The sequence below is a fragment of the Chinchilla lanigera genome, unplaced genomic scaffold (genome assembly GCF_000276665.1).
Source record: "Chinchilla lanigera isolate Chin_1 unplaced genomic scaffold, ChiLan1.0 scaffold00001, whole genome shotgun sequence".
In the NCBI taxonomy this organism is placed as follows: Eukaryota; Metazoa; Chordata; class Mammalia; order Rodentia; family Chinchillidae; genus Chinchilla; species Chinchilla lanigera.
Window position 1 is genome coordinate 38,188,103 of NW_004955402.1, and position 27,237 is coordinate 38,215,339.

General features: G+C 36.0%; 1 protein-coding gene across 3 annotated transcripts in view; it reads left to right on the plus strand.

Annotated features, from left to right (window-relative positions):
• Nucleotides 1-27,237, plus strand: part of Dcc (DCC netrin 1 receptor) — a 1,095,765-nt gene that overhangs the window by 1,064,991 nt on the left and 3,537 nt on the right. For all 3 annotated transcript variants that reach the window (XM_005372942.2, XM_005372943.2, XM_005372944.2), the window contains exon 28: nucleotides 23,953-24,095. In XM_005372942.2, the coding sequence (XP_005372999.1) occupies nucleotides 23,953-24,095 (143 nt within the window). The remainder of the gene's footprint in view (nucleotides 1-23,952; nucleotides 24,096-27,237) is intronic.

Consider the following 27,237-nt stretch of genomic DNA (forward strand, 5'->3'; position numbering starts at 1 on the left):
CCAGTCCATAAGAGGTAAGGTGGTCCAAAGGTGACTAGGATTCCTCTACTCAGGATGAACACTGCATGACACAGTCTTCCCTAAATTACAGGCTCAGCAGAAGTCAGGACTTCATTCCACCAAAGACAGCCCTTCCAACACTAACGCAGCCACACTAGGACTGAAAGCACATTTGTATAGCCCCAGCGCCTTTACCCATGCTCTCCCAGTGCACCTATGGGAAAGACCTACTTTGCATTGCCCTAAAGCAATGAGGTCTTTGATGACTCAGACAGTTTGAAACAAAAAGATTCACTCAATGAACCCCTAAACCAAGAATATGCTCTCTGGGGATTTCTGGCTGCACTTGTTCCCCACTGCAATGCCACCCTTTGGAGCAGAACCTGAGGGAGACTGGATGGTAACGTAGGGTACACAACAGGTTGATTATAACTTTTCTCAATCACTAACTTTTTCAGTGAACTGTAAATAAACATGCTCATCTGATAGGTATGCATCCGGAGTCAGAGCATCTCATTTGATCCTTAAAATAGCATGGTGAGGTAGCTGCTAGTCTTAACCTCATTTTATGCACAACGAAACAGGCACAGAGAATTAAGGTCTCTTACTTATGTCTAAAAAGCTGGCAAGCAATGCGTCTTTTCCCACTCTTCCTGACTTCAGAAAACACAGGTTCTCAATTTTTAGGAACTCTTTGGTTCCTTTAAGTTTATTCCAATGTATTTAAGAATAAAAGCAAAATTTCAAAAATTAAATAATTCCAAAATGAGAAACATCTACAATACCATGTCTTCACAAGCCGTCTTCACTCACATTGTAAGGAGAAAAGCTAAGAGGCATTATTCTTCTATAGTAAAGGCAACCAATTTTATAACATCACAAAACTAAAGTGCTAATTGCATTTTGCATTATTCTTTCTACTTGGAAAATGCATTCCTCAGTTTTCCATCACTGTAGCACATAACTGAGACAGTCAATTTATAAAAAGAAAAGATTGATTTTGCCCAGTTTTTGGAGGTTCTGGTACATGATTAGTTGGCTCTATTGCTTCAGGTCTGTAGCAGGGCAGCACATCATGGAGGGGATGCATCGTAGAGCAAACTGCTGTCCTCCTCATCAGGAAGCCAAAAAGGGAGGGAAGGCAGGACTGGGGCCCACACTCCGCATTGAGGGACACCTTAATGATCTACTAGGTACCACTATCCCCCAAGAGTACCACCCTGGGTATTAACCGCTCATGTGAGCCTTTGGGGGATAGTCAAAATTCCACATATAGCAGTTATTTTAAATAGCTATGTTATTTAGAGATGGGAAAAGCTGAAGATGATATTGTGAATGCCATTTTACCTTAAAAATTTTACTGGAGTAGTGATGCAGTTGGGAACACAAGGCTTGAAAATCAACCTCTACAGTGGAGTCAGACAACAGCACAATGATCAGAAAGAACTTTAATTTTAGAAAAACCATCCGTGGTAGATGGAACAGGGCACTGACACATTTTCTAGCTGTGATTTTCCTCTTGTGACAATGAAAAAGCCTTAAACAAAAGCTTGACAAAATGCAGCATAAATAAATGGTTTATATCCTTAAAAGAAGGGAAGCAGGGCCACCTGTGTTGTCACTGTACCTCTTTCATCAAATACTAAGTGTATCTGAAAAACACTTCTCTGATTTAATGTCATGCAGGCAAAAATCTCATTTTCTTTTATTTCCATTGTAACCTTTTGAACCTTCTTTTTTAAAAAACTATTGTTCTTGTCTTTATTTGTACTATTTCTCATAAGCTTTTCTTTCATATTTTCTATCTCTGGCTTGAGCTCTTCATTTAATTTCATGTTTTTCTACAGTTCCCCTTTAAATGCCACCCTCCCCCATTCAAAATGAGACATATTCCACCATCACTTTGGAATTATTAAATGCGCCTTTCTTTTATTTTTCTCTTTCATTGTCTGCCTGTGACTCCTGCTCATTTTATAATGCCTTACCTCATGATTTTCAAATAAGTCTCCCTACATTGCTCCTGACACATGGTAAATAGTATGCTTTTTAAAAGGGCTGATGTTTACTTATTCTAATAGAAAAAGAAAATTAGCAGACTGACAAATGTATTAGTGGTGACATTAACTACATGCTTCTTAACCTAAAAGATGAAATACTTCGAGCTTTCAACAAATTTTAATTCTAAGAAAATCATTACTTTAGTCAAACTGATGGATGAAGTAAAGTCTTTCTCTTGTCAGCTTAAAAAAGAAAATACCTCAAATAATTTTACTCTGGATTTCACAATAAAAGACTGCATAATTAGTAACGAATCTATCTTTACTTACTGCAAGTAATTACTTTAGGATATGGTAATGTGAGCCATTCCTCTAATTTTTAAAGATCATGCTAAATGAGAAACTCCTAATTTGAAAGCTTTTAGATCAGGATCAATGAAGACATCCTTTCCTCATTCACATTGCTCTGCCTGCTTCCCCATGGGCAGTGTGAAGGGCTCTATAGCTCTGTTTGCCTCTGACCAAGGCACACACAGTGAGGTCTGTGGCAACCTGATATGACGTAGAGGGCAGCGCATATTATACAGTAACAGTCTCCCTGGGACTGGACAGCATTTTGCAGTATTGCTCTTGTAGGTGGTAATTAGAAAGTCATCCTGTTGTCGTAATGACTGAAATTCTGCCTACCTGCAAACATAGATTCATCCCTTCATTTCATTTCTTTTCTACCTGCTGAATTGGAAATTTAGCTTACAAGACTCTAGGGTACTTATGGTGTTGCCTGCAATTTCATCGTCATCTTGCAATAAAGTGGTTCTATTTCTTAATGTTTCATCTATAGATGTGAATAACTGTATGGTCTTTATACATTTCATGGAGCAATCCCTGCATTCTGCAAATCACAGAAGTAAATATAAAAGTGATACGGCTTAGTCCCCTTTCAGGTTAAACAGAAAATGTTTAATGGAGCATTGGGCTTATTGCATTATAGACCTGACATAAATTGTAGAAAGGGCCAAGGCAAGACAGAGTCTGGGGTGTGGGTGTGTGTGTGTGTGTGTGTGTGTGTGTGTGTGTGTGTGTCTTCACTGCTGCAAATTCCTTTTAGTTGTGGAGTGATCCACTGCACTTTAAATGAACTTCGATTATGAAGCCACTTGTCTTCTGCAGTTGTAATTCTAAAAGGAAAGAAATGTGACCTTCTAATAGTGACTTCTATATCATAACACTGTTTTATAACATTAACCTCCTGGAGCTCTTACATCTTTGTAAACCTGAGTAAGTGTTATATTGTCCTCCATTCAAACATTGTATTTCTACACATATGCATTTATAAAAGCAAAAGCCCAGAGAATTCTGATCTTTTCAGTCTTTGAGGGATCAATATGTCAGTGACAAGACCAGAACTCACTTCATTGTACTGTGAAATTGAGTTTGATTTTCCCTCTGCAAATTGTGACATGTGCTTCAATTTGAGGACTGAGGACAAGGTGGAGGTAGAGGTGGCTGACAGTGTATTGAAAATGCATTTGATTTATACTTTATGGCTAGTTGGGAAATCATGTATTCCTTCTGTAACCTGATTTTTTGAGTGGGTTTTATTTCAGTAAATATGCTATCACACAAAACTCCCCATAAATTACTGTGATACATTAATATATTTGCTTTCTCTGTGCCACCCAGAGGTCTTTGTTAGCAGTAGTCATCAGGGACACCACACAGGTGTCCCATTGTGCTACAAATCAGTCCCAGGTGAAGGTCATGGGAAATCAGACATCCTTTAGCAGGTGACACAAGACAAGTCATTTTTAAGGTCAGTCAGAGGAAATAAATTATTGGCACCAATACTGCCAATTAGTTCTAGAGTAGAAAATTACCCTACATCCTATTATGTGAATTTCATCTTGTGTGGAAGCTCATCCATGTCTTTTGTAGGTGTCTCCTCAGAATTTTCTTGCCTTCACTTGTAACTGATGTTTTCACATAGATGAAATTCAATTTAATATACTCTGTTCATCCTAATGTAGCCTTTGGAAAATGTAATTAAGACAAATTTGCCTTAGATACCACTAGTATTTGTGCCTGTGGAAACTACTTCACCTTTATCAGAGGAAATACTAGTTTCCTCCAGGATAGTATTCTAATACTAAAGTAGGAAAGAACTCTGCTTACTGTCATAAAGAAAAGAAAATGATTTCTTAAGATTTCCTGAGTAATCTGAGTCACTAACGCCTGATTTATAGACAACAAAGCTGAGGCTTAAAAGGCTAAGCAGCTCACCTGACGTCAGCAATTGAGCTAACTCTGAGACCTCAAAAGTTCAGAAGAATATAGCAGTCAAGAGAAAAACAGCATTTTTTTTTTTTTTTTTTTGGTTAAGTAGCAGTCACCTCCTCCCACACAAGAGGTCTTCTAGATTGATAATATCTCTAAGAAAAATAATGGCAGGTAGGTTGTCATTAAAATTAACTTTTGAGTAAATGTTTTATGCCTTTATGTTGGCATTAGATGGGTCAATGAAATTATAGCAAGATCAGCAACTAGCCAGAGAACTCTGGAATAGCTGCCATCTGTCTCCAACTCCCTTGTCCAAGTTTCTGGTCATCCCTTTACAGTAAGGGAGGAAGCCTGGAGCCGACATCTGTGGCTTTCAGTGCTACTGATAGCCAGCGCTTTGGAATTCAACAGGGAAAATAAAAGGAGAGCACTTGGGAATATTACTCCCACTGTGGTTAGAGAATATGGTAGCAGGTTAATGAGAACAAAAAAATCAATGGTTAGCATTTTTCAGAATTGCACGAAGCTACTGGGGAGAGAGAAGAAATGAATGACCACAGTTAAATCAAAAGTTGAGTCCTTTTAATCAAAGGTTTGCCTCATTAGAGAAAGAGAAAATAGTTCATAAATTATTAGATCTTAAATAAAATTGAAATTAACTACTTAATACAACTAACTCTAAGGTTAAAACATTAATGTGCCATTTAGGTAAGAAACAATGAAGAAAATTAATTGCATAACTTTGTGACTTAACAGATGATATAATTTTAAAGCATACAAGAAAAATGTTCTGGGATTTTGCAGAAGAGTGTGTGGCCTTGTGAGTGACAGAATAGTAAAGGAAAGAATGAACAGTCGTAGCTTTTCAAAGTAGCAAGTATTCTTCTCACATTACTTGTGAACTTTATAGATCACATGGTTAACTGCTGCCATATAGATTTTATTTGTAAATTATCATTGCAAAGTATATTTTAAAATATCAGCTTAGATGCAATTAATAAAATTAATACTTTATATTTTACCATTTGCAATTCATAAAGGACATATACAAGTCAATTCATGTCTACCCAAGGAATTACTATAATTCGCTATAACTGATGCAGAGGCAAAATATCTTATAAATTTTCCCAAGAGCATATGTCCTTATCGGAGATGCCTCAATATAAACCATAAAAGGGAGAAATGTTAAAACAAAAAATCTTCCCATAAAACTATATGTTGATGGGTTAGAACAAAACCTGACTAAAACCAAAGCATCATTGCGCTATTAAACTGAAAGCCTAATCAGCAGCCAGCTATCTAAGGGTATGACCCATAATATGTTAAAAGATTGCGTGAAAAATATGGACAGCCCCAACTACTGAAAATGCGTAACTTTTACCTTACTGACAGAGATTTAAAGAAAATAAATATACTGTGTTAAACATCTCATGTGTTTTAGAACGTAGATTTTCATCTTGGGCTCGTGGGAGGATTGATGCTCTTATTGTGGGAATCTATGTTTACCAGACTATAACGGCACTCAGAGAAGAATGCCTTTGTCTTCGTAGTAAAAGGGATTCATTTTTTGTGTGTGAATAACAATGAAAATAAGCCCAATTGATTTCAGAATGAGAGGCATATTGCAACATAATTGCGCTGGGAGGCTTATAGGAATAATGAGATTGCAACTACTGATCTTTTCAAATTCTTTTCCAGTTTTCCTTTCTAGATATCTTTGCTCATTTCTTATTCTCCTACCCAGTAAGTTGTATACATTTTTCTATGTCTGAGGTTGCCTGAGCCGTGATTTTCTAATAGAGACTGCATTTTTCCAGTAACAATAGTATGCTAACCTAGTATGATTTAAAGTCAAAGGTCGCCAGTTTAACTTTTAGTTCCAGCCATTGTTGCATTCAAAATTGTAGTGAGTGTTTGTTTTCTCATTGACTACTCTCTGAAATGGTACCTCACTTAATAGGAATGAGCTACTTTGGGCTCACAAGTCTGAGCTGATGCCTGTAGGTGACACCTGTAGTTGTAGGGTTAAAGGAAGGACAGTGGCACTACCTGAAAAATAAGGAAGTTCGATCTCAGCTTCCAGGCCTCTTCTCTGGTAGCAGCAAAGGAAAAGCACTTGCTGGACGTATATAATAAAACTCCACTATGACTCAGTGTCCCTGCTGATTGACCGGGTTACTGTCGGGCGAATGATTTAATCTCTTTATGCTTTCATTTTTCACAGCTATATGTAGGAAAATAAAATACATTCCAGGAAGAGTTTGTTGCATAATATTAAGGAATTCAGGCATGTAAACATGAATTACACTTCCTGAAATGCTAGTAAGATTCAGAAGCTTCTGATTAGATATATTTTGCACCAAATCACCTGACAAATCGCGCCCAAGGAAGTTTTCAACACCTTATATAAAAAGCAGTGGGATCATGTAGAAAAGGGTTTAAAAGTATATTTTAATGGCTTCCTGGCTGGTGAAACAAGATGTAACTTATAAATTCTGCCTTCCATAAGTACATGCAAGAGGACAGGACACTCATTAGTACATGCTTGTAATACCTAATGAGTACATTCATCACGGGAAGTTGTTACACATTCATAACACACCTTAGTTCTTATATCCCCTTCCCGCCTGTCTTCCTCCATTTAATGCCTGAGAATTTTCTACAAAGAGGTCGCCTAGACTTCCTAGGCTCAGTGGATTTGGATCACACAGAAACTCATTTCTGAAAGCTTATGCATACCCAGCCCCAATGGAGGCCACCACCCCATTCATGCAGCATCCCTACCACTCCCTCCTCCCCAACTCCAGGGCAGTTGCTGTCTTCCAGATGCTGCAACAGCAGGACTTCTCTAAGTATTTCTTGTCTTCAAGCCCAAATTTCAGGGTCTGGGGATTTAGCTCAGGGACACAGCACCTGCCTGGCAAGCGCAAAGTCGTGAGTTCGATTCCCGGTACAGGAAAAAAGCCAAACAAAAACAAAAACAGAAAAAAATTTTAAAAACCAAGCCAGAATTGCATTGCTATTTTTGTTCTATATGTAGTATGCTCCGAAAGAAATATATCACACTTACATGACTTGTCTTCCCAAAATAACATTTAAGATCATGATAAATGTAAATTTTCAGCATTCTCCAGTATGATAGCAAAGCCTAATAGATGTCAGGCTCCATTATGTATTCAAGAAAGAATGAATGCATTCTAACCATATCAGTTAGATGTACATACTTTCTGATAGTTACCGTTACCAAGCATGACCATAGGTTTACTGTGTCACTTACTCTTCACAAAAATGTAAACAGGGAAAGAGTATTTCTCAGTTCATTCATGGGGAAGCTTTGGGTCAGCAAAGATGTAGCACATACATCCAATATGACATTATATCTAAATGTCAGAGTGGAGATTTGAGCCTAGGAAGTCCATAAGCCAAAGACTACTTTCCTGAGCATTTATGTTATAAACACAAAGGGTCAATGATTATGTATGTAGTAATCTCATAACTAATAAATATTCAAGTTATATTTTACTCTCTCTTAACATGTAAATATTTACATTGCAAGTATTTTTTCCAGGGATTTTCTAATGTTCCTTCTTTGGAATTTATTTAATAATCCATGACACACTACTCCTGCTCTGAACTTACAAAAAGAAACCAAAAAACCTCAAAACTTTATTTCTGTTTTTACCATATATTATTTTGATTTGCCTTAATATATATTTTGTCACTTTTTTTGGTTTCTTTCCAAATATATTTTGATTACATTTTTTCTTATTTGCTTTGACCAAACAAATCCAACTAACAACACTTTATTTCTTATTGGAAGTCTGAAATAAATATCTATATAGACGTCAAAAATCTGAAGATAATATTAGCTTATTTCTAAACCCAGCACAAGGCAGCCAACAGCCTATTTTTCAGAAGTAGCACTAATCATTTTATAGATATGAAATATTCAGAAACCCCATGCAGTAGAACATGTTGAATATTGAACAGTTTATAAAACATTGCACAGGAACATATTTTTCTCATAAATAATTTCTCATATGTGGGCTTGAAGAGATCTTCTCTTTGGACCAGCATGACAAAGATTAGCCAAACTTTTTCACTGACATTTAGTTCCACTCCAAATGAAGAAGGATGAAATCTCATTTAACTAGTATCTTTAGAGGATGGGCAGTTCTGAGGAAATTATATTCCTAGTAGCAAAGAAGATATAAATCTGTAATGCATAAATGTTTATTGGTGCTCAATTCTACATTAGCAATAAAGACTGGGAAGAATGCCACATTCACGGAGAATGTCTTAAATTCCATACAACCTCTCTATAAAGAAGGCCATGCCATTTTATATGGGGCGAAGCCCATGTCTTTAAGAGTTAAATAGCAACTGCAATGTCACAGGTACTAATGGGTAGGGACAGGATATAAGCCTAGTTCTCTATGACTCTAGTATTGATTTCCTTTCCCAGATTGTTTGAAACTCACAAAGCCATGTGAATAACAGATAAATAAGGACCAGAGGTGAGAAAGCACAGACATTTTATGGTTTGTAGGTACAGCAGCTTGCTGGAAAGGATGGTCCATATGGTAATGAGGAGATAACAGCTGGATAAAAGCAAGGGGAGTATGATGAGCACAAACAGAGCTATTTTATGAGGCTCCAATAGGAAACTGAGATTAAGATAGGAAGTATCTGTTGAAATTTATGGGCAGTGAGAATAAACCCAAACAGACAGTTGCAAGACTTGACTTTCAAAAGGAGGAACAGGGGACTATATATTAAGAGTGAGAAGGAAGGTGAGGTCCAAAGTGACTTGCTTTAACCAAGGGCTAATCAGACTCTCGGATTCCTGTAGGGAGGATGATAAGGAATAAAGAGAGACAGATAAATCTCAGGGAATGGAAAAGAAAGAGAAGGAAGGCACAGAACACGAAGAGGGAGTGGCCACCCAAGTGGAATTATGGAGTGAATAAGGTAAAGTGTTACTCATTCAAGGGGAAGTCTCAACTGAACTGTAGCAGTAAAAGTTTCAGAGAAATTCACAGAAAAAGAACCTGAAGAAATAAGGCAGTTTCAAAATTTACTGAGGGTCAATCTGATAAAAGCCATCTGTGGTAAACCAACAGCCAACATCATACTAAATGGACAAAACTTGAAAGCTCTCACTTTAAAATCAGGAACAAGACGAGGATGTCCACTGTCACTACTCCTGTTCAACATTAGTTCTGGAAACACTAGCCACAGCAATTAGACAAAAAAGAAAAATACAAGAAATAAGGATAGGAAAGGAAGAAGTGAAATTATCCTTATTTGCAGATAACATGATACTCTAGATAGAAGACCCCAAAAACTCCACCAAAAGACTCCTAGAATTAATAAACAAATTCAGTAGTGTAGCTGGATACAAAGTCAACACTCAAAAAGCAATAGCATTCCTGTACACAAACAACAAACACATTGAGAGAGAAATTGGAGAAACCACACCTTTCACAATAGCATTTTAAAAATTGAAATACATAGAAATCAAGTAAAAAAGAAGTAAAGGATCTATACAGTGAAAATTACAGTACTCTGAAAAAAGAGATTGAAGAGGATTTCAGAAAATGGAAAGATATTCCTTGCTCATAGATAGGGAAAATCAACACTGTGAAAATGGCCATACTCCCAAAATTACTATACAGATTCAAAGCAATCCTGACCAAAGTACCACTAGTATACCTCACAGATCTAGATAAAATATTCCTAAAATTCATCTGGAACCAGAAGAGGCCTAGAATAGCAAAAGCAATCCTGAGTAACAAAGGCAAGGTGGAGATATCACAATCCCTGACTTGAAATAATACTACAAAGCTATTGTGATAAAATCAGCATGATATTAGCAAAAAAAAAAAAAAAAAAAAAACCAGACCTCAGGATCAATGGAACAGACTAGAAGGTGCAGCTACAACCACAAACACATTCACCCACCTTGTCTTTGACCAAGGGGCCAAACATGTTCACTGGAAGAAAGATGGCCTCTTTAATAAATGGTGCTGGAAAAACTGGCTTTCCACATGCTGAAAAATAAAACTAGAAGCATGTCTATCACCATGCACTAAAGTCAAAATGTATCAAAAATCTAAATATTAAAACAGAAATACTAAATCTACTGGAAGAGAAAATAGGTAGAAATCTTGAAGACATAGGGGTAGGCACAGAGTTTGCGTAACAAAAACCAAACTGCATGGGAAATACTTCAAAGAATCAACAACTGGGATCTCACCCTATTGAAAAGTTTTTGCACATAAAAAGAAATCATCAACAGAGTAAAAAGAAAAACCTACAAATTGGGAAAAAATTCTAGCCAACTGTCCATCAGACAAAGGACTTCTATCTAGAACATGTAAAGAATTTTTAAAATATCAGGGCCCCAAAATTCAAAGACCCAGTCCAAAAATGAGCATCTGAGATGAATACACACTTCTCAGATAAAGAAATACAACTGGCTAATAAATATATGACAAAATGTTCAACATGATTGGTCATCCTGAGAAATGCAAATTAAAACAACACTGAGATTCCATGTCACCCCAGAAACAATGGTTATCAACAAGAAACCAATAACAAATGCTGGTGAGGCTGTGAGGAAAAGGAACCCTCCTCCACTGTTGGTGGGAGTGTAGACTGGTACAACCACTATAGAAATCAGTGTGGGGATTCCTCAAAAAACTAGGATTAGAGGTCTCATTCAACCCAGCTATTCCCCTTCTGGGTATTTTTCCAGAACTGAAAACATCATACCACAGTGATATGTGTGCACCCATGTTTATAGCAGCACAATTTGTTTTAGCTAAATCTTGGAAACAACGGAGGTGCCCATCCACTGAGGAATGGATGTAAAAGGTGTGGTATTTTGATACAATGGAGTATTACTCAGCTATAAAGAAAGGTAAACTGAAGAATTTTATAGGTAAATGGATGCAACTAGACACCATAATCATAAGTGAAATAAATTGGACTCACATGTGTAAACATCATATTGTCTCCCTAGTGTGAGTACCTGAAAGAGTAAATAAAATATGAAAGAAAGTTAGTGGCTCAAATAAGGATAAGAAGTTCTGATTTGTCACTCCACAATAGGATGTATACAAATACCAATACTTCATGGAATAGTTCAGTAGAGTTGAAGAGGGGTTTAGAATTTTTCACTATAAAGGAATGATAACTGAGGCTATAGGTGTGCTTGATCTGATTTAAATATAACATGATGTGTACATGCATTAAATCATTATGGGGTATCTCATTACAGGTATATTTTTATCTATCAGTTAAAAGTAGATAAATTTTTAAAAATAAAAAGTTTTTTTTTGTTGTTTTTTTTTTTTTTTTTTGGTTTTTTCTCTGGTACCGGGAACCGAACTCACGACCTTGCGCTTGCCAGGCAGGTACTTTTGCCGCTGAGCTAAATCCCCAGCCCCCAAAAGTTTTAAAAAGTTATTGAGGGTAAATATATACTTAATGAGAGAGTAACAAAGAGGTCCTAGATGTAAAAGAATAATTTCAAAAGCCAAACAACAGGACTACTTCAAGTAAAGGCACTTACCAGTATCATATATTACAGTTCCTTCATTCAGAAATGCTTTCCTTTTGTTTTTTTTTCTTTCAAAGTTTTATTATGAAAATACCAACTGACCAGAGAAATATGTAAACTCTCAAATACCCACAACCTAGATTCCAACAGCTTTTTCATATATTAGAGTTTACATATCTATCCATCTATGCTTCAGTCTTGCTTGTTTATTTTTTTCAGTATAAATTCCAGACATCAATTGACCTCACCCCTGAACATTTCAGCAGTCATATAAAGATGCCATTGCCCTTGAACTATGTATTGACTTAGTCATATCATTTTTAAGGAAAAAAAGATAGAAACTCTGGTAATTTTACAAAATCAGTTATAAAAAACAATCTAATTTCAGAAATAATGTTGTTAATCATAGACTTGAGGGTAGCAACTACAGTTAAATCCCACAGAGAAGTTTACAAGTCAGAATCTCATTATACTGGAAAACCACAAGAGTGTTTGTTATTTTATGTCTAAAACTTCCATAGGTTAGCAATGGCTGTAGTCAGCTGTGTGAGAGATCTGTCAGTAAGTACGTAAGTAATGTGCAAATGTATACCACCTGTCTTGGTTACTTTTCTCTCATGGCTGAGACAAAATACCCAATGCCCAAAATGAAGGAAGGAAGAGTTTATTCAGTTTACAATTTGTGGAGGTTTCAGTCCATACCTTGCTGGCTCCAAGGCAGAGTGGCACATGGCAGAGGGCAACAGTTCATGGTAGCACAGAAAAAAGCAAAGCAACAAGAGCAAAAGGGAGGAGCAGTGGCAAGCAGCCTCTTTCCCTCCCTTACATTGTACGCAAACTATCAGCCCCAGGGCAGGTGTAGCACTCACTTCCATAATCCCACCATTGGACCATGAATCAATCATAAACTCTAGAAGCCTGCCCCATGACTTCATGAGGCTTTGGGGGGACATCCAGACAAAAACCATAACACCACCCCTAGATGTATAGCAGAAACTACAGGAAAGAAGTTAGCCAGTGGAGAAAAGGCTCACACAAATTGTTTCCTGAAAGGTACGCACTTTCTTTGGGATGAGGATGGAGATTCTCACAGTTACAAATATTTTTGAAATATATAACTGTACCTCACTGAGTAAGAAAATCTGAGTATTTAAAGTGTTTTGTCTTGAAAATTCTATTTATGCAGTACTTAGGTCATTCTAAATATACACATAGAAAAGTTGAAAGCAGTTGAGTTGAATTAGCAATGTACTAAACAACACAAAATAATTTGAAAATGATACCACTGGCCACAATCATGATATATGTGCATGTGTGTGTATGTGCTTTTATAACTTCTATTAAAGACTGAACCCAGGTTGAAATCATTTTTTTTCAGGACATTAAAAAGTCTGGTCCTGGGTTATTAGTTTTACTCTAAATACAGAGATCTTCATTGCAATCATCTTCCATTTAGGTAGGAAAATATTCCCAATATTCATAAAATAATTTGTTTTTTAATTGAGAATTATTATCTTAGACTTTATATAAAGTATTTACCATAAATAAACCTACTGCATTCTAATATGGCTGATTTTGGATTGTAATGACATTCTACACAGTGTACAGAATTAGAGAAACTGTAGGAGATTGAAGTATGGGTTTCCACATTCCTTCTGCATTTTAAAAATATTTCTATTAATATGGAAACTTTATGCAATGTTATTTATTACTTTATGAATAGAGAATATGATTGCTCTGAAGTTTTATCACTGAGATATTGGCAAAAATGAGATAATAATGGTGGGTTTGTAATTTCTATTTTTCATGAAGAATGAAATTGACCATTTCCCTACCACAAGCATAAAATACGCAAAGCACAGTAACTACAAATAATAAACTCAAATTTGTTCCTTCTTGTTGCAGACTAGAAACATTTATAAAGCAAAACAGTTGGGCCAAGAAAAGAAATGCCGTTTATAGCCAACTCTATCTAAAATTACTGAGATACTTCTTTGACATTGTATATTTTTTTTTTAAAGCCAAAGTAGACTTCTTAAAGAAATGAATGTAAGGTGAAAATATCATCCTTAAACTTGCATTGTGAGAATCTGCAAAGAAAAACCACAAGTGTTTGCTTTTGAGTGTATTTTTGGGTGAATATTTTGTTAATAGTTTATCTGAGAACCTCAGAAATATCAAGGAAAGGGAGAGAACCAGAACTGCTCAAGTGAATTTAGTTCTTAAGAACCCTTTTATTCTATGAAATTTCTAAATCAAACATAGGAATTATGAGTGCAAAGTTTCTGCAGCCTCATCTGCTCGTTACTTTTGTCTGCCTTGGTTTTATTGGAAGCAACAGATTCTAACTAGGTACTATGTCAGCCCTAGTGATTATGAGTTAGGTCCTAGGTAGGTCTTTAGGACAAAAAATCGCATTAGGCAATGTCCTTAGCAACTTCTTATCCATCTTTTGCTTCATCATTTTTTCCCAAAGTAAGATTTTAACAGTGACAATTGAACAAGCCTAGCTCCCTTTAAAGCCTTCTGTAAGGTTCTCTTTAAAATGCAAAATAAATACCTCTTCTGTATATGGGATTTTTATGTTCTCCGAGTTATCTGAGATAATATTTAAGCTCAAGTCTGCAAAATAAGTAGTCCTTTTTTCCCCTCTAATGTTTTGGAAACTGCTATTTGGTAATTACTATTAAGTTGCTTCTAATGTGTCCAATAAATTTAATATTTAGATTCCAATTTTATAAAGATTTAAAGGTACAATAGAACATATAGAACTAAGAAAATGTACATGTCTTTTAATTGAGACTAGTAAATCTTGGTTTTATAATAGAGGAGAAATTAAATTACTTATTAGATTGTTTATATCTTCAATCAGTGGAAAGATGCCTTGTAACCTAGAAAACCAGCTGGAAAAATTATAAGCATCAGATTTGAAAGATGTCTTAGCAAGCAAAAGCCTCCCCTACTCCAGATGGATACACTGTGTGAAGAAATCTCTTTGATCCTAATATCACCCTTCCATCATTTATCTTTAAAAATAGAAGTAAACCCAAGAAAAGAAAAGTGATACATTAACAGTTTGTCACTGATTACATTCTGGATCCTTTTTCAATTAGGGGACAGTGATGATTTGTGGTATTTCACTTCTGGTGTGAGTGGAAAGATAGGTGTGAAAAACAGGTTTCCACGGTGAAGGGAAAGCCCCAAAAGGGAGGAAATGTACATAAATAGGAAAGATGTTGGAAGAAAATTTTTACTTTAAACTTCTCAAACTATAGCCTGCTCTCAAACCATGTACTACTGTCTGCTATCCTTTTTCATCTTTAGAGATTTTCACATCTACAGTTCTGGAATGCTAATATTTACATTGGTTCACCACTTAAGTGCAAGCAAGTCTAGCTGGAATCAAAACAAGGAAAGAGAGGCTGGGGTACATCTCGGTAGTAGAATCATAGGCTTGACCCCTAGCACTGCCCCAAAGCCAAAAGAAGGAAGCTGCTGACTTACTCATACTCTTTCTTCTTTCTCTCTTCCTTCACCTGCTGCCACCATGGACACTGCATCTACTGTCTTCTCTCTCACTCTTCCCTTCTGTCTTGGTCAGGGTTTACTAGAGGAACAGATATAATACAAGATAAACAAATGTACAAGGAATTACAAGTTTGGCTTACAATGGTCAGCTACAGAGTTGGATGAGGAAGCGTGCAGAGGGTGTCTGCACGCTGGAGATTGAAAAGCCCAGCCCTGGGCCTGGAGCTCGCTGCAGTGTCCTTGCAAGTCCTTATCAAAAGGATGATGGGTCTGCGACGGAATGCTGAAGAATATACGATGAAGGCCGGAGAGCCAACACCAGAAGGCTGAAGAGTCCCAGATGGAAGCCCAACAGTCTGCACCAGAAGCCAGGAGACGACTGAGCTGAAGGCGAAGACCGGAGCTCCTCTGAAGAACCAGCAGCCAGTCCTTCCTCAATTCCTTTTTTATATAGTCTACCCGCTCTGGGGAGGTGGGGGTGGTCCTCCACACCCACACCCTCTGCATGCCTGCCTCTTGCACAGGCTCAGGATGAATACAAAGTAAGCACCCTGGACCCCTTCTGAGTTGCATAGTTAACCTTCTAAACTTCTCAAATTAACACAATAAACAACATCCCAGAAGGGTAAGGGCATGTCCTTTTCACCCCAAGAGGCAAACTGCTGAGTCTCTTAGCCAAACCTCTAGACTCCCCAAGTTGACACAATGTATCAACCATAACACCTTCCTTCCCCATCATGAAGAACAACTTGTCTACTTCACTCTGTTCTCCGTCAATGCTTACTTTATTGATTTTAAATAGTTTTTATCTGAGAAAGACTCTGTAATTTAATAGTAGAAGTCCTTGGTTCGAGCTCTACATACCACCTGAGTGATGTTGAGCAGATTCCTTATCTTTTTTTTTTTTTTTTGGCACTGGAAATTGAACTCAGAACCTTGCACTTGCCAGGCAGGTACTTTGCCACTGAGCTATCTCCCCAGCCCCTCCTTACTGCTTTTGAACTCTGAGTGTCCTATCCTCAAAAGAGGAGCAATAAGATATGCTTTAACAACAGAAAGACTTCCCTAATTCTGGATAGACAGAACCAATATAACCAAAATGTTTATACTTTCAAAACTGTTGTACAAATTTAGTGCAATCCTAATCAAAATACTGTACTGATAGCCATCATCACAGAACTACAGAAAGTAATCCTAAAATTCATATGTACCAGAAGAGACCTCGCATAGCAAAAGCAATTCTGGACAACAAGGGCAAAGCGGGGGCATCACAATCCTGGACTTCAAGTTATACTACAACAAAGCCACAATGATTAAAAAGAACAGCATGCTATTAGCAAAAAAAGCAGACGTGTAGATTAATGGAACAGAATAGAGGAAGCAGAAACAGCTCTAGTCACACTCAACTACCTTATCTTTGACAAAGGTGCCAAATACTTTCACTGGAGGAAAGATAGCTTCTCTAACAAGTGGTGTTGGGAAAACTGACTATCCACACGGCAAAGACTGAACCTAGACCCATTATCTTCCACCATGCATTAAACTAAAGTGGAACAAAGCTCTAAATATTAAAATTGGAACAATTTACTGGAGGACAAAATACACAAAACTCTTGACATAAGTGCAGGCAAAGTCTTTCTGAACAAAAGCCCAGTTGCCCGAGAGATGATATCAAGAATCATCAAATAGGATCACATCAAATTTAAAAGCTTCTGCACAGCAAAGGAAACTACCACCAAACTGAAGAGACAACTTACAAAATGGGGGGAGGGGGAATTTGCAAACTATTTCTCAGAGAAAGAACTAATATCTAGAATATGTACAGAACTCAAAAAAGTAGACCCCCTCAATTTAAAGACACAATCAAAGCATGCATATCTGAAATGAATAGACTTCTCAAATGAAGAACTACATGTGACCAATAAATACATGAAAAAATATTCAGCATCATTGCCCATTACAAAAATTCAAGTTAAGTGGTTATCATAGTATATCATGTTCACCTCACAAAAATTCCAGTTAAAAGAACACTGAGATGCCACCTTACTCTAACAAGAATGACTGTCATCAATAAATCAGCCAGCAACAAATGCTGGAGAGGCTGTGGGGGAAAAGGAACCCATCTTCCTTGCTGGTAGGAGTGTAAAGTAAAGCCCCTGTAGAAATCAGCATGGAGTTTCCTCAAAAATTTAAAACTAGAAATTCAATTTGACCCAGCTATTCACCTTCTGGGTATCTCCCCAAAAGAGTTACAGATATCATATCACAGTGATGTGTGTGCCCATGTTTATAGCAGTATAATTCATAATAGCTTAATCTAGGAAGCAGTCTATATCCATCAATAGGTGGAAGGTTAAAGACAATGTGGTACTTATACACAACAGAGGTATACCATAAAAGTCTACCATAAGAAGAATAAACTTGAGTCATTTGAAGAAAAGTGGCTACACCTTAACATAACATTAAGTGAAGTACATTAGACACACAGGCTTCAATATTACATGTTTTTTCTTAAATGAGAATCCCAATATATAAATAAAATGCAAATAAAAGGCAGACAATAGCAAAAAAAGAGGGAGAAGATATGCTTTATTAGGTCTGCATTAAAGAACGTATAAGACAATGCAGGGAAAGGCCTTTGTAGTTTATGTCCTGCCAGAAGAAAAGAGGGTACCTAAGTTTCACTCTGTCTGGATTTCAGTTCATGAAAATAGACAAGATGCTAATGACCAGATAAAAGCCAGTGATCCCACAGAATCATAACCCTCGGGTACAGCTGGGAGGCCTCTTCCTCCCTCCTGACTACATGACTATTGGGCCCACCAGCTGTGAAGCAGAAGAGATAGTGTAATGCATTGTCTTCCTGCTGGAGGCCTTGAGTTTTTAGGTTAACAAATGTGACCTTCACCAGGTTCAAGGCCAGAGCACCTAATGTTTTCTGTGTCAAGCACACACAGCTTTAAGTTCAGTAGTAGAATAATAGCACATTCAGCTACTCCTCCCACTTTTTACAGAAGTGGTCCAATGAAAGCCACCTTACTTGCAACACAGAGTAGACTTTCTTACCCTGGGAAGCAGAGGTGACACCCGGTATTTCCCCAGTGGGTAGACTGCTGCTGTTTTGCAAATCTCTAAGGAGAAAAAAGAGAAGAAGAGAATAAAGTTTTTCTTCCACAAAGTGGCAGTTGGATATGTTTTATAACCCTGAAAATGCAATTTATATTGTGAACTGAAATGCTTTAAAAGCGATACCACAATATACACGTTTGAAATGCAATCACAAGGAAAGCCTTTGGCTGTTGTGTTTCAGTAAATGTGGCTACTCTCTTTTTGTTCAATATTTTGTGGATATAAAACTGTAGAGAATTTCACACAGTTTCTCATACGTATTTTTTTCCCTCCATAGCCTCAAATTCTCCTTGCATGTGAGAAGTGTAAATGAATATATGACATCTCGTATCCCTTCACTAACCTGAGCACCAGTTACTTACTAATGAACACATACAAGTATAATGTGTTCATATGGAAAATACCATAAGTGGCCATTTTTTTTGGCATCACAGAGTGGGTGAGAGACTAAGTAGTGATGTGAACTCAGCCTTCAAAATAATTATCCATTTTAATTTTATTTTAATGGCAAGGGAGTAGGAAAACATAGGCAAGGATGTAAAAGTTAATATCGAAAATCAAAATGATATCATACACTGGCTTTGGATATAAGGCACGTGAGCCTGTCTGCTCGCTGCCTTCCTGCAGTCTCACCCATAGTCTCTTACTGAGAAAGCTTTTTACTCGGGAGAAACTTCTGCAGGGAGAGCTAGCAGGAGTCAGCACCTGACAGCCATATGTTATGTACCTAATGAGCAAATGAAATGTTTAATAACTGTACTGTGAAAATAAAGTTTAAAACAGTCAATTCCTGCTGAGATTGCTCATCTCTCCCTGAGATATACCTCTGCCCCCTTTGAGAACTCTAGCAGCATTTGTATTTTCACCCTTAGTGGGTCCTGCTGAGGAGATGGCAGTAAAACCAAAGCGGTGCTTCCTTAATTAGTTGTATATCCAAGCAACCGCATTTATTTAACATATCAACATCCATGGCTCCATCAAAGGGTCGCCTGAAGTGCTTCTACTGCAAACCTCCCAAGCACAGAGAACTCTACTCTGGCTTCAGTGAAGAATTTGTAAATTTAAATTTTTCAACTGACCATAGAACATTTAAACTCATAGAAAATTTGGTATCGCCTACTTTTAGCTAAACTATGCACTGCTAGTTTGAAATACAGGGTTTTTTACTAATAATTTTGGGGGGAAAAAAGAACTTATTTTCTAGACAGCAATGGTTTAAAACCCAAATGTTGTCATTTTTTTAATTTTAAAGAGAAAAGAAAATAAAATAACAATCAAGACAAAAATAAAACAACACAAAAACAATAAAAATGATACAGAATCTCAAACAAGGTGATAGGAAGTTAACAATGGTTGTTATATTATATACTGTTATTTTCAGTAAAGTTGCTTAGATTATCAGATGTAAGACTGCAAGATTGATCAAACAATTAAAAAGAATAAAAATAATTTTAAAAAATCAGAAAAGATACAGAGTTTGTATGACTATATCTGGTAATCAAATATTTCCCTTTAAGTATGAGGTAGTCAGTCACTTGTTAGAAATTTTTTTCTTCACTATGTAACAGTAAACTAACTGATTGCTCCTGAAAAATAAGGAGAAAGAAGTCAAAATGTAATGCTAAATACAAGTAGAACCCCCATATCTGATTTCTTCTATCAACTTTATTGCAAAAATCTTGAAGATGAAATTGTTTAACCTTTATAGATATGAAGAAATCAACTAGGAAGAAATTAAGCTACTGGGCCATGGTCACTACTGTGGTTTGGATAAGTGAACCCAAAAGGCACATGTTTTTTTTTGTTTTTTGTTTTTTGTTTTTCTTTTTCCTCCGGTACCAGGAACCGAACTCACGACCTTGCGCTTGCCAGGCAGGCGCTTTTGCCGCTGAGCTAAATCCCCAGCCCAGGCACATGTTTCAGAAGGTTTATTTGCCAGGCTGTGGCACTAACTGGAGGTGAGAGAATTTGGGGGATGCCCTCAAAGGGAATATTAGATCCCTGTCTCCTCCCCATCTCTCTCTGCTTCCTGGCCACCATGAGGTGAGAAGAGTCCTCTGCCACATCCTTGCCCCCTGATGTACTGCCTGCCTACAGGCCCAAAGGCAACAGACCTAGTAACAGTTGACTGAAATCTCTGAATTCATTAGCCAAGATAAACCTTTTTTCTTTCTATGTTGATTTAATTCAGATATTTATTACAGTAACAGAAAGCTGACTAACAAAGTCACCCAAAGTATGTTAGGCCATGTCTCCCAAATCCTAGGCTAGGAGTCTCCTTCAATATTTGTATATCTATTTGAGCACTTATTCCTTGCTTAGCATTGATTATATATAGATCATACATTTTATTGTAAGTCTGGTACAAGGTGAAGGATTAAAGTCATGACTCAGCCCAGTGAAAGAACAGGAATGCAGACCAGAAAAGTCACAACAGAACCTTATTGTACCTGGTGTGTTACAAGTAAAGAAGTAGAAGAAAAAGCAGAGATTGACCAGCTAGAATGGAGCCAAGCTTTTCCAGTATCTGGACTTAAAACATCTGAGGTTCAGAGTAGAAAATGCTGAATTGAGACAAATACTGTACAAATATAGAACAACAACAGAGGTAATGTACCCTCAAGAGAATGGTGTGAGCTTCCCACATCAGAATGTTTGCATGGAAATCTTTGTTTCAAAATATGTTTTTTCTTCTTTATTAAAGGAAAGTTCTGAGACTGAAGTTGTCTAACTGGTTGTTAATAAATATCTCCTAGGAAATTTTGCTTATACTTGTTTAACTTCCTTTTCAAGACAAAGAAAGCAAAAATATTTAAGGTCACAGACTGCATTTGTTAAATCTTGCTGATTTCATTCAAATTCCCTACTAGAATTTTATTAATAATAATTCTACACTGGTCTCTTGGTCTCCAGGGACCTGACTCTTCTCTTTAATAAAATAAAAAGGAAGGTCACTAGACTAGGTCTGGAGTTCTTGAGGTCCAGCATTCTCAATGTCTTTGATTCTGTGAACATTATTTGAGAAAAGGCAGTCACTTGAGCTTTACACATTATGTTTGGTCTTTGAACCAAGACAATATCTTTAGTTCTTCTTGTAAAGTTCACAGTGTCTTGTACCTTGTTCAACACTCAGTACTTTCTGAATGTGAAACCATTGCATGGTCACTGCAGAAAATCAATTATTACAATAATCTTCTTCTGGATGGCTTTGAATCGAGGTACTCTGAAGCCATACCTGTGTGCTATTGTAAATGACACAAATGTTTTAAATGCAGTATGATACAGTGCATATCTGTGCAAGTATTTAGATTTCCTGGAAGAATTACCTTAACAGTATATGTCCATAGTAAAAATGCAAGCCATTCCTAAGAATTCAGTTTCTCTGCAGGCAAAACTGCCAAAAATTATAATAAAATAAATATTAAGGAATTATAAACAGCAGTCTGGTAAATTCTAAAGGAATGCTTATTCTTATATGCTTTGAGAAACAAAACAGGGACTGGCTGTTCTTGACTTTCCTCCATAAAAAGCTATGCCAGTACCATTTACTTTGTCTTATAGGTATGTTTACTTTTTCTTTGTAAATACCTAAGTTAGAGTGAAATGATTTTCAATAGGTGTTAGACATTTTGTATGTGTCTGGTTAAAAGTTAAACTTTACATTTTCCAGAAATGATTTTAAATTTGTTTAGATCTCTAAAAATTAGTCAGTTCAATTTGCAAGGAGCCTAAATCAAAAATGGGGGAACAAAAATTTTTTAAAGATGTAGCTTCTCTGTTAAACTTGGGGAGGAATAAGAGTTGTCTGAGGTGGGTGCTAGGTAGGATAGCTTTTTTGTTAATAATGCTAAATCCGGGTTTAACTAGAACCTTCTGAGCCTTCTAGAAAGGAAACAGACATAATTCAGGCAATATAAAATAAGAGTTAAATACATAGTCTCAAGTTTCAACACTATTTTTTAAATTTTTAAACTTTATGAATTTTTTTTTAAACTTTGTGACTTCATTAAATAATAATCTAAACTATTAATGTAAATTCCATGTACTGGAGCACCAGAAAGATCATTTGATAGCTCAATTCTGTTTAATACCTGCCTTTGTAGTTTCATCTTTAACCAAAATAACACCAGGAATCTCGTATTTACTCACAGTCAATGGCTGAAGAGAATAGGATAGCGGTAAAGGAAATTCACAAATTCTTTCTCAAATCCAGGGAAGATGAGCTGATATTACACTGTTTGTATGATTAAATGTTTGCTTATTGTTCAATTACCTAATATTGGTAATGAAAACTAAGCATAAAGGACAAAATGACCATGACACACATTATCAAATTCGTATGGCAATTTTGTCTTAGCTCATCTATTTTACCAATATAAATTAATTCTGATGATTAAAATTGTGCTATTTTATAGGGCTTTTCCACTTGACTTTAAATATGTTTTGATTTTATAGCATAGCATAAGAACTACAAGATTGTGGCAAGCTTTATGTTTATATACTTAAGTAACATTGTAATAAAATAGTCTGTCAAATATATAGTTTATTAAAAGTTTTATTTTTTCTTTCAAATTACAACTCACTTATGAGAGACAATGATGCAATAAATAGCTTCCATCCTCCAATCCCTTGTCTGCTGCATTCTTGGTTACAATGCTAAATTTTTATTTTATAAAAATCTTTATGTGATGAGTAATAGTTGATTCAATAAAGCTTTGTACAGTTAGAGACTATAGGGACAAAATTGTAGCACTGGTCTTAGCTAAGCAGGATTTATAAGACAAATTTCAGACACCAAAAAAAAAATATATAGCCCCAGCTTACAGTATCAGAAATGTCATCAAGTAGAAACTCAGCAGTGCCTCACATGATTTTTACAAGCATTAGAATGTGTTTTATTGACAGAAGCAATTTGGATCAGGACAGAATTATATAATGTTTTTGCAAAAAAATCATTTAAAACAAGGTTTTCTCAAGTTAGCCATGAAGGGCTTTGTTTCACTATATCATCTAATACTCATCTGTAAACTAAGGCAACCACCTCTTCTGATTTCACCAATCTTTGGTTCTCTTATACGATTTAGGATTTATTTAAGTGGTATCGCATGGGGTTTTCTGGCCCAAAGCTGAGACTGGCAACAAATGAGCTCACCTGGTACTTTATAGGCTGTGATAATCAGTCCAGGGCTCCCAGGCAACTTTCATAGCATGATTTGAAACCCACTTAAAATTGTATATGACGAGTGAAGCTTCATTGGAGAGGCCTAATCACGACGCCTCCTGCTGAGTAGAAATAAAATGAGCTCATTCATTGTGTCAGAATTAATCTCCACACCACAGAATGAACAATAACCTAAAATCAATGCCAAGTGACTTGATTTGGCTTATGCGCTTAAGAGATTGTACCTCAGCATGTTTCACATATTACTTACATGACCCTATTTTCTATTTCAGGTCCTACTCTTCCCAAGACTCATGTTAAAACAGCTTCTCTTGGGCTGGCTGGAAAAGCAAGATCCCCTTTGCTTCCTGTGTCTGTGCCAACAGCCCCTGAAGTATCTGAGGAGAGCCACAAACCATCAGAGGATGCAGCCAATGTAAGGGCACCCTTCACACTCTTGCTGTGTTGAGAGACACAGGAGTTGCTGCTGCGGGGTGCAGTCTAAACCAATCAGCACTTGCCATCGGCCCTGGGGCACAGTTGTCTGTCTGCACTTGAATACGAGGAGGAAAAGACTTTAGAGAAAAAATTATATCAGAGATTTAGTTAAAACATATTACTGATACGTAATGGTAGTCCTAGAAATACAAGTGATGGTTATAGAATTCATGACTTTATATCCACCTACACATATATAATATATATATATACATATACCCATATATGACAGCAATATACATAGATAGATAAGACTGACAGACCTAAAAAATACAGTAAATGCTGTCAATTTCCATCCAGTGGAAAGACAGGGATCTGATTAGTTTCAACTTCTATAGTCAGTTGGTTTTGAGCTACAGTGACAGAAAGTGTGTTTAAAGTGTGCCTTAAATCATGGATCTTAATGCATTAACATAAGATTTTGTTTCATACTGCAAAAATATGTTAAAGATATACATGTAATGTAGTTTAGAGTGAAGCTACAGTAACAATAAAATGATTCATAAGTGGTTCAAGAGATTTTGTAATTGTTATGAATCAGATGAAGACAAGGAGCAGTCAGGATATCCTTCCACACCAAAACCCCAAGAGAACGTTGAAAGAGTAAGTGAAATGATGCAGTCATACAGGTGCTGACTATTAAGGAAATGTCTGAGCATTTAAATATCTCCTACAGTTCCATTCAGAGCATTTTAACAACAGTTCTGGAAAAAAAAGAACCGTACAAAATTTGTTCCATGGACTTTGACTGTCAGACAAAATCAACAGTGTTTATCAATTTCATTGGAGTTGCATGATCATACAGCTTCAGATTCCAGTATTTTAAGAAGCATCACAGGAGATAAAACTTGAGTCTATGGTTATGAACATGAGACCAAGTTCCAGAGTTCTCAATGGAAATTAATTAATTCTTCTACAAAGAAATCCCATTAATCAAGGTGATGTTGATTGTGGTTTTCCTTTGATAGAATCCTGAGAGCTGAGTTTGTAGCCAGGAACAGTACAGTGAACTCTGACCATTACAAGAGCTTCTTAAAGTGTTTAAGAAACAAAGTGCATAGAAAATGGCCTGCAAAATGGATAATTTATCCTCTATCATGATAACACTTCATGCTACACATCACTTCTGGTATGGCAGTTTCTGTCCAATAAAAACACTGTGGTGTGTTGTCATTCACTTTATTCACTAGATCTGGCACCATGAGACTTCTGGGTCTTCTCCAAAGGCAACATGACCATAAGAAGCAAAATGTTATGAATCAATCCAGAACACAAGGCAATCACAAAAGTACAAGAAAAGATACATTTAATGAAGGAAGACTTCCAGTTCTAGAAGGCAAGGGCAATAGCATATGTGTATTTGAAATACAGGGGGATATTTTGAAGGAGGACTATTGGCAATTGTGTCTTTTACTGTAATTTTTTTAAAAATATTGACAGGGTATTTTAGTCACACATGTATATCCTTTTCAATGGAATGAAAAACCTTGAAAATAACCCTGGGATACCTGGAAATAATACTATACAATTACTTTTTTAACATTAAAAAGGAACAAAACATTTATTCTCAGGAGTTTTCTGATGTTACTCATATTACTTTTAAAATCATAAAATGTCCTAGAAATATAGAATTGAGAAGAAGGAAAAACAAAATGAAGAATGGCACTTAATAAGAAAAAGGAATGGATATATTTAGAAAATAAGAAATTTCATTATTTAAGGAAGGAAACAATCATGTAGTAAGAGAAGGAACTGTAAGTGGTTAAATTAGAACTGTCAGTGATAAAACTCAGAAGGAAAATAAATGATGAAGGAAAAAATCAATATTTTGACCAAAAAAATTTCTCTAAACAGTGTAGTTTTTGAAGGTAAATTAAAAGGTATTGCCTCAAAGCAGCTATTTTGACAAATTCAGTGTATTTCTGAATAGATAACAAGAGAAAAATATTTTGAAGCTAAGAATTAGCCTACCAGATACTTTGAATAAAGAGGGAACAAGAAGAAAAAAAATGAAGAAACATTAAAATTATATTCTATTGTTACATTTGACATTTTTCCACTATAGATTGTGAACTAACTTCTCTTTTTTTATCTATAAATGAGGACTTACACAAAGTATTCAAATAATATGATAAAGAAAATTACAATATCAAAGAATAAATAGGTCACATACAATCTGCACTTTGTGAGCCTTGCAACTGTTTTCTTCTTTTTTTTATATAAACCTTTTCTCCTTTAACTTTTTTTTTTTGAGACAGGGTCTCACTATGCAGTTTAGGCTAGCCTTAAGCTCACTTTGTAACCCAGCTCGAATTAGCCAACAATCCTCCTGCCTCAGCCTCCTGAGTGCTGGGATGACAGGCATGTGCCATCATGCTTGGTTTCAACAGTTTTCTTTAATAAAATGTTTTTCTTTGAAATTTGCTTGTTAGAAAGAAAGGATCATGTAAAACTGGTCAAGAAAAAAGAAAATACACATATTTGTGAGTTTAAGCATTGACTGTTCTTCTCTATAAACCAATTTTACATGCTTGAATTTGGTAATTAGAATGACTGATCTGAAAACAATATGCAGTATAAGAACCATTGTTGAACTCCTACCATTTTGCATGGTGAAGCTCTGCATCATTTCCAAAGGTTTTTTCAAAATTATTTTTATTTATTTATGTATTTTCTTTTACTTGTTACTGTCTTTGCTTGTTTGGTCAATCTTACATTCTTCTGTGTAATGAACTGAGCAACTTTATTGAAGATAACAGTATGTAATATAGCAACCATTGTAAATTTCTATCATTTTGTCTTCAGGTCATGTATCATTCTTGGTGTTTTTGTGTTATTTTGATTTTGTCTTCACTGTTGTTTTGTCAGTTTTTTTTTTTAGTTTTTAAAATAAAAAAGAAAGGATCACTTCATTTAAATGAAGAGTTACAGACTTTTTTTTTACTTTGTCTTCAGTACTATAAGCAATAAACTAGTTTATGTAGAAAATAAGAAAGTTGAGTCTGTGTATGTATGTGAATGTTTGGCACAACAGTATTAGACACTCAGCACACTTCTTAGAAGATTTAAATTTATTTTTT